The sequence below is a fragment of the Frieseomelitta varia genome, unplaced genomic scaffold (assembly GCF_011392965.1).
Source record: "Frieseomelitta varia isolate USP_RPSP 00005682 unplaced genomic scaffold, Fvar_1.2 scaffold_52, whole genome shotgun sequence".
Taxonomy (NCBI): domain Eukaryota; kingdom Metazoa; phylum Arthropoda; class Insecta; order Hymenoptera; family Apidae; genus Frieseomelitta; species Frieseomelitta varia.
The window spans coordinates 45,019-60,642 of NW_025110279.1; the positions used below are offsets into that span (position 1 = coordinate 45,019).

At 30.0% G+C, this 15,624-nt stretch overlaps 3 protein-coding genes and 1 long non-coding RNA gene across 7 annotated transcripts; 2 read left to right on the plus strand and 2 right to left on the minus strand.

The window, feature by feature from the left end:
- Positions 1-985: 985 nt before the first annotated feature.
- LOC122533334 lies at positions 986-2,611 on the minus strand. Its single transcript, XR_006307684.1, has 2 exons — positions 2,363-2,611; positions 986-1,449 (listed from the first exon to the last, which is right to left on the minus strand). It is a non-coding gene; the product is annotated as an uncharacterized LOC122533334 (long non-coding RNA).
- On the plus strand, positions 1,179-7,088 carry LOC122533330 (glycerol-3-phosphate dehydrogenase [NAD(+)], cytoplasmic-like). 2 transcript variants are annotated; one of them, XM_043662950.1, is made up of 8 exons: positions 1,179-1,337; positions 1,923-2,100; positions 3,043-3,183; positions 3,404-3,545; positions 3,625-3,737; positions 3,798-4,028; positions 4,487-4,686; positions 6,948-7,088. In XM_043662950.1, the coding sequence occupies exons 1-8, from the start codon at positions 1,294-1,296 to the stop codon at positions 7,003-7,005; spliced, it is 1,107 nt and encodes a 368-aa protein (XP_043518885.1). In that variant the 5' UTR covers positions 1,179-1,293; the 3' UTR covers positions 7,006-7,088. The 2 variants fall into 2 exon arrangements, with proteins under 2 accessions (XP_043518885.1, XP_043518886.1); XM_043662951.1 differs by lacking the exon at positions 6,948-7,088 and adding an exon at positions 5,932-6,680.
- Positions 7,078-15,556, plus strand: LOC122533331 (glycerol-3-phosphate dehydrogenase [NAD(+)], cytoplasmic-like). Of its 3 annotated transcripts, none has more exons than XR_006307682.1 (9): positions 7,078-7,192; positions 8,438-8,618; positions 13,967-14,107; positions 14,180-14,321; positions 14,395-14,507; positions 14,611-14,841; positions 14,911-15,110; positions 15,173-15,390; positions 15,497-15,556. XR_006307682.1 is itself a non-coding variant. In XM_043662952.1 (8 exons), the coding sequence occupies exons 1-8, from the start codon at positions 7,992-7,994 to the stop codon at positions 15,519-15,521; spliced, it is 1,092 nt and encodes a 363-aa protein (XP_043518887.1). In that variant the 5' UTR covers positions 7,219-7,991; the 3' UTR covers positions 15,522-15,556. The 3 variants fall into 3 exon arrangements, 1 of the variants encoding a protein (XP_043518887.1); XR_006307681.1 differs by lacking the exon at positions 7,078-7,192 and adding an exon at positions 7,217-8,050; XM_043662952.1 differs by lacking the exons at positions 7,078-7,192; positions 15,173-15,390 and adding an exon at positions 7,219-8,050.
- LOC122533332 (peroxiredoxin-6-like) lies at positions 9,155-11,939 on the minus strand. The gene is made up of 5 exons (XM_043662953.1): positions 11,728-11,939; positions 10,286-10,442; positions 9,789-10,006; positions 9,579-9,654; positions 9,155-9,409 (listed from the first exon to the last, which is right to left on the minus strand). Exons 1-5 carry the CDS (start codon positions 11,808-11,810, stop codon positions 9,281-9,283), a joined length of 663 nt encoding a protein of 220 aa, XP_043518888.1. The 5' UTR covers positions 11,811-11,939; the 3' UTR covers positions 9,155-9,280.
- Positions 15,557-15,624: the final 68 nt, after the last annotated feature.

Sequence of the window (15,624 nt, forward strand, 5' to 3'; positions counted from 1 at the left end):
GTTTCAATACTTCATGACATGCATGATATATAACATATATTGTGCAACGTAACCAACGTATCTACATGTGTCTCCACGCAATTTCTACTATCAACAAATTTTTTATATTATAAATATCAGATTAATTTTTCATTGACATAATCTACAATTTTAGTTTATCATCTTTCATTAATGTAATTTCGATTCAACGTGTCTTTCTCTTTCAGAAAAAGAAGCTTCAATTTCATTGTTAAATTAAATCAAAATCTTTTTTCTTATTGGTCAATGGAAAAATTTGAAGAGAATTCTTCACGGGAATATTTTCCGAGTCATCGTTTATTATGTTTTACATAGGACTATTGATTAATTCCATTAGATCATCTTTAACTAAAGCAATATGCTGAACGAGGATCGTCGTAATTTTAATCGTGTTATACAGATTTTTATGTAATGCAAGTACTATGTTATTCGACGATTATCTATCTTTCTAGTAAGTACAAGTAAAAATTCACATATCAAATTCATTTTTCAGTAAAACTTATATGTTAAAATTTATTTTACAGGATTTACTATAATCAACTATTTAAATTATTAAAACAGAAAATCCCTCAAATTATTAAAATACATATTTAAGGTAAAAAAAATCATATACGAAATAATTAATAACTAGATTATACATTCTTTACAAAATCACTCGAATTACAGTTTTATACTTATAAAATTTACTTTTATTACAGCGCTTATATTTATAAAATTTATTTATTAATATTTTTACTATTGTTTGGTATATATTTATTTTACTTGAATAATACAACTATGAATTATATTATATTTATATGATAACGTAGAATGTGATTAAGTATAATATATCATTTTCTATTTTATATACATGATTAAAATACAATTAAAAGTCAATCTTATAGCTCGTATATCTTAGATTAGTTGAAATTTACCTGATAATTAATATTCCTTATCATTTTTTTTTTTTTTTTTTTTTGATAAGTATGATTGCGCCGACACAATTACATAATCTCCACAAGATAAAGTCCAAAGATGGTATTTATATAGTTTTTATCATATTGAACTTTGATTGGTCGACCAACGGAACCTTGCTCGCACAGTAGAAACAGACCGCCTATCACCGCCAGTGTTTCCATACTCCCACTTCTGCGAAAAATAGCGCAAGTCTTTCCACATTCGAAGTAGTTCCAGTCATCCCCTGCTTTGATGGTGAACGGCTATCGTGTCTTACTTTGCGATCATTTTTGTTCTGTATAATTGTATAATTTCGTTATTGGTATACCATTCAAAATCATGGCAGACAAACAACGTGTTTGTATCGTCGGATCAGGAAATTGGTAAGTTATTTTTGAATCTACGTAAGATTTAACATCTGTAGTTGCGAAAAATTTCGTCTATCATTGATTTAGCTGATCGGTTTTAAATGCCAGCAGAATTGATCTCCACGTGCTATATATAAAAATCAAGAATTATCGTAGGCTTGTTAAATTAAATATATTTTTATTGTTAACACTTTACTCAATATTTGGCATTATATTTTGGGTATATTGGCAGATGTATTTTTAGAAAACTGAATTGTCAAATTTGGCAGATTCTAACTGGATTAGTTTATTGCCATTTGCATAACATTTCTTTGCAATGAATGTATTTAAAAATGCTGCATTAATCATAATAATATGACAGTAGCAACAGTACCTATCAATGGAATAGCAATTAGTCATATATTTGCGAAGTCAATTTTATGCTTAAATGTAAAACTGTTCTGCTAATGAATTTTTAATATATTTTCATACGTATTGAACTGAGAAAATATTGTGAAAATGTTGCCCAACAGAAATATATGCGAATTTTTAAACCAAAAATATAGGAAAATGTTATGTAAAATAAATTATTATATAATTTTATTCTATGTATAATTTTAGGGGTTCGGCTATTGCTAAGATAGTTGGAGCAAATGCCGCTAAACTTAATAACTTTGAAGATCGCGTTACAATGTATGTTTACGAAGAAATCATCAATGGAAAAAAACTGACTGAAATTATTAATGAAACGCATGAAAACGTGAAGTATCTTCCGGGACATACACTCCCGCCTAATGTGGTGAGTATTTACATACATGTTTTTCGTAATTCTAAAAGAATTATTTTTTATATTAAGAATAAAATTTTGCTTGTTACAAACAATACGAGGTCATATTTTTCATTTATCATTTTAGGCGAAATTATAGCTATCATTCAATAAAGATATAAAAAAAAATTATACGTGTACATAAAATTAATATCCCATTTTACATCAAATTGTTTATTCAACTTTCAAACAAATTCTAATGTATTAAATATTTTATTAATGATAATAATATTACCTTATAGAATATTATAATAGTCCATAAATTATTCTTTATGCATTCATTTCTGTACACACATATTTTTACAATATACTCCACTGCATGAACACGTGTATAACGGAAAATACATGTTACACGTTGTGTAACCCTACTATAGTTACTGTTAAATGTACAATTTTGAAACTAAATTAAGCTTACGTAACTCTCGTAGCTCGTGTAAGACCACATGTATTTTATATGTATGCTCATTTCCCTTTATATAGAAAAAGACTGTGTTTTTGTCATTCATTGATTCTTTAATAAATAAATTTATTATTAGTATAATTATTCTTGATAATTTTTTGAAATTTGAATGTTATTCGTACATTTTTAATTTAATTTCGGAGACACGTGCAGGAGAATGCACGATCTTGATTTGTATGTATTGTACGTATACAAATAGATTGTTAACATCGGTAACTTTGTATAGAAAGGCCTTGACCGTGACGAAATCAGCTGAAGCTATATATTGATTCAAACGCTAGTACATATATTTCTTTAAATGTAAATAGAATGATGTAGCATAATTTGATACTTTTTACGTCTTTATATTAATAAAATACATTAATACATTTTTTATATTAATAAAATAAATTTAGTATTACAAGTGATTGAATTTTTTATAACAAAGATGACATATAATTTTCTTCATATTCTAGGTTGCAGTTCCTGATGTAGTGGAAGCTGCTAAAGATGCAGATATCTTGATTTTTGTAATACCACATCAATTTATCAACAGAATATGTGCTACGTTATTAGGGAAAATTAAGCCTTCAGCTGTTGGCCTTTCTTTGATAAAGGTATGATTTTAATTTAGAATTAAATAGTGTTAAATAATAAATAAAATATATTTCTTGAAATTGATTGATATTATCATTAAAATCAAATTTTAAACGTAAGTTTTTCAGAAACAAACAATATTTTGAACAAAAAATCTCATGTATAAATTTATATTTATATGCTCATCTAAACTTCAATCCACCCTGTACATAAAATCACAGGTGATTTACTATTTTACAGGGCTTTGATAAAAAAGAGGGAGGTGGTATTGAACTTATATCACACATAATTAATAAGCAACTTCACATTCCTGTTTCCGTTTTAATGGGGGCAAATTTGGCTTCTGAAGTTGCTGAAGAAATGTTTTGTGAAACTACTATTGGTAAATATTTATTGCATATTTATCAGACAAATATCATATTGTTGTCATATGGCTTAAATTATAACTATTTAATGTCTAGGTTGCAAGGATAAAAATATGGCTCCTATACTAAGAGATTTAATACAAACCTCATACTTTAGAGTTGTAGTGGTTGAAGATGTTGATTCAGTTGAATGTTGCGGGGCATTAAAGGTAAATTATCATGATATTGCTTGTGACTATTAAATATCTACTATTTTCAAATTTTAACAGAACATAGTAGCCTGCGGCGCTGGTTTCGTTGATGGTTTAGGTCTCGGTGATAATACAAAGGCTGCTGTTATCAGATTAGGTCTTATGGAAATGATCAAATTCGTGGATGTCTTTTTCCCTGGTGGAAAACTTTCTACTTTCTTTGAAAGTTGTGGTGTTGCTGATCTTATTACTACCTGTTATGGTGGTCGCAATCGTAGAGTTTCTGAAGCTTTTGTAAAATCTGGCAAGGTCAGTTATTAATCTGCATATATTAATTAATATACGAATCGAAACGATATAATAAAATTATGTAACTTGATATTGCAAACCATAACACTGAAAATGGTCGTACAATAATTCTCATTGAAACTCTAATAGAATCATTTTGCTTAAATTCTAATGATCCACCCTCAACATTCTCAGCACGTATTCAGTATCTCGAGGTCAACGTAACCTATTGACAAAGACAATGAATAGATGTGGCAAGAGTAAGTAAGAAGTATTATGTTTCTCTCACTTGCTCTAAATCTATTCTTTTCTTTGTCGAGCGGTTCGAGAGCAGACCTCGAAAGTATTTCAGGAACAAAATCACTAGCTGTTACGCGAGAATTGCAGTGCGGACTTCCCGACCCATTAGAATTTAAACGACCAATTACTCTGATAGTATATTTTATAAAAGATTGTGTTATGTATCATTTTTTTTACAGACAATCGAAGAATTGGAGAAGGAAATGCTAAATGGGCAGAAATTACAAGGTCCGTTTACTGCTGAAGAGGTGAATTACATGTTAAAAGCGCAAAATATGGAGAACAGGTTTCCCCTTTTCACGGCTGTACATAGGATCTGTACCGGTGAGATAAAGCCTACGGAACTAATTGAGTACATACGCAATCATCCAGAGCACATGTAAGCTTAATTGTCTCCACTATAATTAATGGCGAACTAGTTTAAATATCTGACCTTTGTTTTAGAAATTGTTATAAAATGACAAATATTTTATTTCATATATTGTAAAATTTACTTTCGGAGTTAAAAACACATTAATATACTGTCACATAAATTTTAAAAATTCAACGAGAGAAATATTATGTAAATATGTAATATTTAATTTAATTCAGCATCCTGTACAAGATATAGGATCTATGTTTTAGTTCATTTTAAAATTCATATTTTGCCACATATTTCTTATGACAATTGCTCTGTTTAGCCATGGTCCTAGTTACTTGTGTAGTTACATGTTTCGATTGGTAGATTTGTAAAAAAATACCTAACATTAATCTGATAATATGTATATTGTATATAATACGTGTACATATTTGTAAATAGTTGTTATGTACATCAAAACAAAAAGGATTTATGTACAATTTTTTCAATGCTATATGCACGATAAATCTTTGTTAAGTAAAATGATTTTTTTTTTTTTAGTTAATGAAACTAAAGCATTATGTACAATTACGTATAAAAGAGCCTTGATAGTTTCGTAAAAGAGACATAATATATTTTTTTACATACATTTTAAAAATGACATGAATATTTTATCTTATATTTTATCTATAACATATATTGTAAGATGTAAAGTTCAAAATGTATTTCACTACGTTTTATTCATTTAAAGATCTTCTCAAAGCCATTTTAATGTTAGGTTTATCATAATTTATTGATGAAAGAGAAATTTATATAAAGTGTTCCAGATTCTCTAGTCGAAATATTATGTGTTCTATGGATATGAATGAAGAAACGATATTATATAACACTTATGTTTATATAACATTTTTTCTATGATTATATCAATAAAACATATAATAAACTTTAACTGGAAAAATTTGGAGCACTCTGTACAACAACTAACATTACCTTATTTTGCATGAATATCTGTTATTGTTGTTGCGCTCTATAGGAGTGTTGCGAAATTCTTTTATTTTGATCTGCAAAAAATTTATGTTTTACAAATGAATATGCGTAGAATGTGAATTTCACATTTAATTCTGTTGTAATTAATATGTCTAAATTTCACTTTTCTTTTCAAGAGAATGTAAAAGTTTATAAATCCATAAAGTATGATGACTTTTGAAAACATATCGAATAATGTTATTTATTTGTGATACATATCTAAACAAAAAATTTAATTGATAATTTCATTTTTCGATACAGATTACAGATAATTTGAAGTCTCTTCCTCACATCTAATGAAACATTGATATTGGAAAAAATTTACGAAAGGATTATTTTTAGCTTCTTAACTGCTGTATCTTCTTGAGAAGCAATCTATAAGAATCTTTATCAAATCGGAGAAAGACGATAGAACAAACTGTAGAAAGGAAAGCTATTTAAGGACCATGGATTTTTCTAAACTTTACTACGTATTAATGTTGATTAATACTCCTCAAGGAAATTGATTGATGACATAATTTAAATTGTTATTTATCTTCGTTTCCTGTGTTGCCATATTTTTTTAGTTCATATCTTAATTTATACTTCCAATTGTGAATTAGATTAACATTCTAAAAATAACTATAGCGCGTATAATAGTAATTTCAACACACCCTTAACAGCACCATTGAATCACGTAGCTGATATCTTCTTAAGTGCGTATAAAATATACGAAACGCAAAATAAAATGTCACTTTACGAAAGAGTAGTAGAAACTACTGAAACGAAGTAGTAGGTAATACGTTAAAATGTAATGTGTTATGCGTTGTTGTATATTTTAATGAAAATTTTACGAGGATTGTTGTATGTTAGAAGTTAAGAAGAGTCTATAAATAAATATTTTAGATATCTCAATTTTGTGTCGTTAGATTCCGATAGTTCATTATTGCTGTATCATAGAACTGAAATTATCTTGAACAGTGTAATATAAAACGTAACAAATATACGACTATTACTTGTTAATTGATAAACATTTGTTAGAATTATATTCGCCCTCTTTCCAAAGCCTTTAATACCGACTATATATCTAGTAATGTCATACATTTTTTCCCTAATATTAAATGTTATTGAACACCCGTTTGAACCGTTTCAGTAATCGTTGGTAGATACAATATCTCACGTATTCGAATTTCTATTAGGCATGTTTAAGGGTGTAAAATAACATGCTGTATGCAAGAGTAATGTTCACTATAATTGAAGGTATGCAAAAGATTTAATTATATTTGCTTCATATCTAGGAACGACGACGTTAATGCAACAATACTGCAACTACCTTCACCAAGATGTCGTCTGTGAAGAGTATTTGGAAGACACGAAAGAAGATACACGTTATCTCCGTTTAACCGTTTGCGGTCGGATTTAACTAAAATATGGATATCATGCTGGTCGGAATTGATTTTCATTGATCGAACACTAATAATACTATAACCGAAGAAAATGTCCAGAGAATCAAAATGAAATTGACTGTCGCTACTTTTTATTTGTATGTATCTCGCTAACTTTATTTTATAGTATTCTTTATTAAGTGTTAAAGAACAAAAGTAATAACTAACAAAGTCGTAATACAACATATAAAATATCGATGAGTGAGAGTTATACGACCGCAAACGACTGAAAACCAACTTTTTAAATATCATAGATTTTCATATGAACGTGGGGTATATTTACTGTAACAATAGTCATAATGATTTTATACAACCCGACAGTAAAACTTATACATATCTGTTAATGTCTCGATAAGAAGGGGTAGTTTTGGTAATGGATGTTTCATCTTTTTCTTTTTCTTATTATCGTATTGCAAAATGCTTAATATTTATTTCTATATATTGTTGAAAGTAATGTCACATTATAAAAATATTCTTGTTTCACTATTTAATCTTGATATTACGCCCGACAGCAATTTTATTAAAATTTTCCGCTTCTTTCTAAAATTGAAAATTGAAAAAATTGCTTTGTAACATTAAAAACCTTCGAGATATATACTAAGTATTATTATTAAGCTGTCGCTAATTTTAACATTTATTCTGGCCACGGTTTGCTGTTGCGTTTACATTGGCCTTGGTCCAAAACAGTGAATGCCAATCGTTAGAAAATAATTTGCGATCGTTACTAAGGTCAATGAAGGCTGAAGTTAGTTTGTAAGTTAATCGGTCAGTCAGTCAGTCAGTCGTAACATCGGCGTTTGAAAATAAGCAAATTTGTGATACTTCAACGTGCATAGAGTATTCCATACCCTCGTGAAATTGTAAATTTTAAGCCAGTTGTACATTAAAAACTGCAAAATGGCTACAGTTGGCAATGTATTAAAAAAGAGGGTATGCATTGTAGGGAGTGGCAATTGGTATGTGTATGCGTTAATTTTTTCTTCTTTTTTTGTTTCTCTTTTTATATATAATTTTGTACCGAAGTATTTTTAAAGCATAATGTAATGTCAATTTTAACAAATTGTATTGTATCTTTAATTATTGTTTTTTATGTTCATTTTTTTACTTTTATCGTATACAATTTTTCTTTTATTTTGTATCGATATTTGCATCAGCGTTTGTATACAATTTCAAAGCTCGATGGTGTTATTAAATATATATAGAAATATATATATATATATATATATATATATATATATAGAAATAAATGACAGTTTTACCATTTATTTTATGTAAAACTATTACAGGATTAACTAGACGTCATAATGATTATCTTATGTAATTCTTTTTATTTTATACTTCAGGGGCTCAGCTATTGCAAAAATCGTGGGTGCCAATGCAGTCAAATATAACAACAAATTTGAAACACGCGTGACAATGTATGTTTACGAAGAAATAGTGAACAATCAAAAGTTAACTGACATCATAAATCAGTTACATGAGAACGTGAAATATCTTCCTGGGCACAAATTGCCAGAAAATATTGTAAGTTTTACATTCTCATTCAAAAGATACGTTCTCTCCTAATTGTATCGACATTATTAATTCTTTTCTAAAGACTTTCGAATCATTCCTATCATTTTTATGTTAAATGTATGTTTTTATTAATTATCCATTAAATGATCTCAATAGAAAGTTCAATGAGATAGAACGAGGGAAAAATTATTTGCTGTAAAAAATAGAAAATATATTACAATACTATCTTTAGTAACAAGAATAATGTATTATACTTTCTAATATGTTCTTAAGTGATATAAAAAGTGATAGCTCATTTATAATCACTGGAATGTTAGGTAACAAAAGATACATAAGTAACAAAATTTGTAATTCCTATAAATATTGTTCTAAAAATTCTCTCACGGTTTATATTGTGATAACGAAAATTTGATTTAAAATTCCAAAGTACATTACGAGATAAAATTGTGTTCAAAAATTATCTTCTTACTTAAACAACAATAAACATATCGCGATGATAAAAATTTGACTTAAAATTCCAAAGTACATTACGAGACAACGTGATTAAAAATTATCTTTTTAACCTACTTTTTAAACAATGTTTTATGATAAACAAAAGAGTGGTTGTTAAAAAATAATTTCACACGAATGAAAAATATAAGAAAATACATCGCATTCATCAATGAATACGTTTAATAATTTGTGGTTGTACGGACGTAAACCTTTCCAGAAGGCATTGATACTTTGTCCACTCCTTTGGGGAAGAGTTTAGGGAGTTCTTCGTCTTTCACAGTTGGAAGAATCATGACCTTTTCACCAGGCTGTAAATACACAGTGAAATATATTTTTATATAGTCGCAACGAAGTATATTCTAGGTAATAATTATTAGTCATTATTCAAATCTTCGCTGTCTGGTATCAGACTGCCTGAAATTTACAAAGTGCAAGTAACAATGTATTAATTAATATATGTATGAAAGTTGCTCTTACCACCCAGTTAGCAGGGGTTGCTATTTCCGGTTTCTTATCGACAAGTTGCAGGGAATCTATAACTCTCAGTATTTCGCTAGAGATCATAGAAATATCATTAATACGTTTATCCTGTGCAAGTTATATTATTTATATATAATAGATTTGTACAATACAAAAAAAAGCACTGTATGTAGAATCAAAATTCTACATTCATTGTAAAAAACTTACTCTACATTGCGTCCAGTGGACGTTGGATAATGCATGGATAAACGTAAACGATGATCGGGGCTTATAATGTACAAAGCGCGAACAGTTAACGCTTGTTCTGGATCATCCTTGCCATCTTCATCGATCATATCTAACTTCACTGCCAAAGAACGATCCGGATCGGCAATAATTGGATAAGGAAAAGCTCCGGGAATGTCTTGGCAATAAGATTTAATATCCTGCGAATGAGAAACCGAATGAAATTATATAAGATCTCATACAATTTTGTAAAATTTTCTTCTTATTTATTTTGTATCGATGATGTGTCACGAAAACGTGGAACACTCTGTACATTGTTATATTGCTCTACGTGTTGCTAATGAAAATTCTGTACACACGTGCGTGTGCATATATAATCCTTGAAAATGATGCTGCTGCATAGAAAATATTCTTCCGAACGATCATTGTGTCTAACGATCTTATCGTAGTAAATATCGTAAAGTATTTTTGTAACTTACATTAACCCAGTCGACATGATCCTGTAATTTGTCCACTGAATGAGCTAACAATTTCGTGTTTCGACGTTCAAAATGGGGCTGATGCACTGCCAAACGACCCAATTCGGTGGTGCAAACCGGCGTGAAATCGGCAGGGTGGGAAAATAAAACGACCCATCTGCGATTAGGAAGTAGAAAATGAGTGGTAAACAAAGATTCTATAAATATTCATAACTGTAAATATGTATAATTATGTTTTTCCCTTGTTTTGCAACGTCAGTCATTAAAATTCATCTTTTTTTTTTTTTTTTTCTTTACTGTCTAAACTCATTGGCAAGTAAGATATAAAAGCTTGATATGTAATAACAATTTTGTCATTTAGTTTTAAAATTATGAACTTTCGTCTCTGTATATAATTATGACGCGGATTGGGAGTTGCAAAAATATTACATAATGCATGTTATATACAAAAATATCCAAAGCAGTGCGTATTGTAATACAGTAGTCTCCCATATAACGCGGTAATGTTATAGGAAATCATACTGTACGAGAATTTTTCCCGTATAATTTGAAGGAACATGCTTGAAATAATCATTGCATTATGCCAACTTTTATTCTCTATGTTTAATCAAATAGGACAGTATTAAGTTGTTTTAAAACGTTAGTTAAAAAGAAAAAAACATTAATACACGTCAAGAAATCTTTTGTTTCATTGAACTTTAAAAAATTATAAAATACTTTTGTAATCCTGATTATTATTAATCGTTTCGGTCGAATTAACTAATTTTCAAATGTTAAATCAGCTTCACTTGCAGATTCAATATTTTCAATAATTTCCAGTTGTAAATGCGGAGCTAGACAAGTTCCTTTCAAATTCTTAAATGCAGGTAATTCCCCATTTTATGATTTGGCGCGTTGTACGAAGAATCATTGTTATATGAAAACAGTAGTCGCAATATCTTTGGCGCGTTTATAGGAATTCGCATTTAAAGAACTCGCGTTATACGCGAGTTTACTGTATATAGCAGATAAAACAAATCTTTTTCAGATTCTATTTCCTTACCAATGCTCATAAAAATTTTAAAACGCGTGCAATCCGCATTTTCGTCATAATCATAAAAAAAAGCATTGCTCAAGTAACAACTTGGAATGCAATGTATCGAAAGTAATATTTTAACTAAAATTCTACGAAGAGTAGTGTACAACTGCTAACGTAAAACTTTTACAACAGATAACGAACCTCCGTTGTTATTGTTTATAAGCAAAATTTTAAGAAATCTAGTTGCTCCGCTACTTGTGTATTTATAATGTAATTTAGTCAAGGGCACTTCTTAGAATATCTAATTGTAACGAGAAATTCGAATCTATGCATGTATAATTTTTAACATCCAATTAATTATACAGAATCGTTCAAATAAATAGTACGCCAGATCAAAAGGAGGATAAATTTAAATCAAACTTACGAATCTCCTTGCCAGTCGTAGAAATTGATTTTCCCCTGGGTACTGTCGACTTCGAAGTTCGGCACAATTGAATTAATCCTCATGATTAATCTCGTAAAATTATATTAGAAAGATCTCGACTTCAAACAACGATTTTCTCGCGGAGAATTGTCCTTGCGACGTAGCACTCCTCAAGGTACTTGTGCCTTATTGCCACACGTACATACAACGTACGAATTACGCGTTAACAGCTCTATATAAGCTTACAAGATCTTCCCCCTACTTTGTCACAATTGGCGTGACTGACGTGTTATCTACGTGTACAAATGGTAAACACGCTTCCTGCAAGGATGTACCCACTCTTATAATCTTGAATTTGTAATTAACTTTCAACACCCTTATTGTTGCCATCTGACGTTCCAATGTTGCTTATGTAACTAAGTAGCAACGACACTTTGCTAAGAAGATATCAAAAAAGAAGGTCTGCAATTCATTTTCTACGAAAGGAAACTAGGATCCATTACAATTTGAAATAGGAAACTCGTATGTGGGTTTAAGTTAGGTTTGCATTTTATCTTATTGCGTTTTAAACGGGTGTGTTACACAACTGCGTAACGTTCTGTTCATAGACTACTATCTATGAATGTCCATAGATCTGCGAGGAATGTCTGAAATTCGTTTCTCTTCTTCTATTTGAGTATAAATTTTCTAATAAAAATAAAACACACGATCCTAATAAGGATAATAATAAGGATAATACTTGACTAAACAGTTCTTAGAAAGAGATTGCCGGAAATTGAATGTTGACTTTAGGATTATAACAGATGTACATTACAGATAGATATGGATATTATTAGACATTTTATCAGATTAATGATATATTGGAATCTATTTTATCATTCAACGCGATTACTATTCACACTGTTCGTTCGACAAGTATTCACTTCCTCTATACCAATTGATATCGAATCTACTGCCATTGAGAAACGTACGTGTATTAAATAGATCAAATTAAATAAACCAACCATAGTTAAGTAGACTTCAAATAACGTGCAACATTTGACAAGTGTGATGCGCATTTTTTAATCGAATTATAAGCCTATCATTAGTAATACTTATCGTATTAAATTCTTGCCATCAGCACAATATTCTATCTATTTACACTTTCAAAACAAGTAGCAGTAAACAACGTTTTTATCAGTTATCAAGTTCATCTCTTAAGTATTTCGTCCGGTCTTGATATTGATTGATTAGATCGAAATATGATGTAATTCACATGATTGTTTTCGGGTTGTACAATTGTTATTGCGTTATACAAAATAAGTTTAGTGAGAATTATGCATACACGTAAAGCTCGACTTTGTTTTCGACTAACAATAAATAATCAGTACGCACGTGAGCAAACGTGTTTCCATTAAACATTCACTGAATATTGAAATGTAATGATTGTTGCAATCCTAACAGCCGTTTTATTATCAACTATTTACATCATATCGAACATCTCGTGGAAATAAATTTAAATAGAAAAGAAGATATCTACATCATTATAGAGAACTATCACTATAAAAATCATAAACAAATCATTTCAATGAATAGATAAACGTATCGATAGTTAAATTAATGCATGGTTGAATCATTGTTTCTATCAGCTTAATTATTGCGAAATCCTGCATTCTAACACCAATGCCTATAGCTTTATCATCATCAGTGTTATGCTTTGGAAAGAACTAACAATCTTTTATGGCTGAACCAAAACAGAGAGAATTTGTTTTCTCGAAAAGAATGAATTACATGAAAGATAGTGAAAGTTGACCAAATGATAAGCTTCGTTTCTTTTTCTTTTCAATTACATTTTTTTTACATTTCCAAACTTCGTAAGACCAATAACAAAAAGCAATTCAACATGCAATGCTTTGATCTTGTTACATCGTTCACGCTTCGTCATCGCCAGTTGCAAAATTGCTTTTCTTTTGGATTTTTTGTGGCTTCAACTATGGGAGCTATGTGGTTTTTTTAAGCAAATAATTTAAAGATTTCATCAGAAATTTATCCAATTTTAGCGTAAGAGTGGGAAATCCGTTGACCTAGATATCAATAGTGATACATCAAGCTTGAGATAAGAATTACTTTTAAGTATCAAGTTACGGTGTACTATTTAATCTCAAGGTCTCTCTAGTCGACCAAATGAATAATTACTCATTACATTTAAATATAACGTAGAAGGGTGTACAAATATACTAATTTGACATGCAATTTCTAGGTTGCCGTTCCAGACATCGTCGAAGCTGCAAAAGATGCAGATATTCTTATTTTCGTAATACCTCATCAATTCATACGAACATTGTGTGCAACATTGCTCGATAAAATTAAACCAACCGCAGTTGGTGTATCATTGATCAAGGTATTTGTTGTTCGTTAAATCCTGCAAGATGTCATTCTCGTACATAATTAAAAATGATGAATTTCTATCGAGGGTTTTGATCGAGGAGACGGAACGAATATTGAGCTAATCTCTAAAATCATTGAAAAGAACTTGAAAATCCAATGTTACGTTTTAATGGGAGCAAATTTAGCTAATGAAGTTGCCGAGGAGAAGTTCTGTGAAACGACTATTGGTAATTCGTACATAATGATATCTACGCGATCTAAAAAATTGCCAGTTCAGTTAATCATTTTAATTATTTATAGGTTGTAGGGACAAACGTTTGGCACCATTGCTAAGGGACCTTATACAAACTCCCAATTTCAGAGTTGTGGTCGTCGAAGACTGCGAGGCAGTTGAAGTATGTGGCGCCTTAAAGGTACGCAATGTATACACATTATTAATGAAACAGTTTCTTTCCTCGTTCATGTGTACTTAATACTTTTGTTTAGCATATCTAAGTTAACATTTTCACGTTTCAGAATATTGTGGCATGCGCCGCTGGTTTTGTGGATGGTATAGGACTTGGTGACAACACGAAGGCAGCGGTAATCAGATTAGGATTAATGGAAATGGTCAAGTTCGTAGACACATTTTACAGTGGCTCGAAACTTTCAACATTCTTTGAAAGTTGCGGTGTAGCCGATTTGATAACTACCTGCTATGGTGGAAGAAATCGCAGAGTTTGCGAACAATACGTTAAAAGTGGCAAAGTATGAATTGCATTTATTCTCACAACATCCTGATAACGAACAGTTAATTGTTATGTTTTTTCTTGCTAGAGCATCAGACAGCTGGAAGAAGAACTTTTAGGTGGTCAAAAATTGCAAGGTCCAGCTACAGCTGATGAAGTTCATGGAATGTTGAAAGCCAAAAATTTATTAGAAAAATTCCCATTATTCACTGCTGTGCATCGTATCTGCACTGAGCAGATAAGACCAGCAGATTTAATTGACCAAATTCGTAATCATCCTGAACATGTGTTAGTATCAAATTAGTTACATCAATTAAATCTCACATTTCACAAAACAAATACCCTATTAGGTTCGCGCCAAAAACGATGTACATGTACTGAGTGCTGTCCCCATATTTCTTTTTCTTTTTTTTTATATACTTTTGTATCGAGAAAGTATTGTTCTTAACAAATTGTAATTAACAAGTGCGAGAACTCATTTATATCGGGATAAGTTGCTGTATGATACAAAAATATAGAAGGTACAGTGTCAACTTACTAACGCATTCAAGAATAACATTCCATATAAGTAAGTATTATCTTGATAGAGATCTTGTAATAAATGCAATTTTTTAATTGCTTGTAATATTCAATTGAAAATATTTGTATTAAAAAATTATTTGTATATTTATCAGGATGAAGGTCGAAGGTGCGGAGTAACTGGGGACTAAAAGTTATAAACATCTCGACAATTCGAAAAAGAACCTTAGAAATCATTAAATCATAACATAAAACACGATCAATTATTAGAAAAAAATGTAAT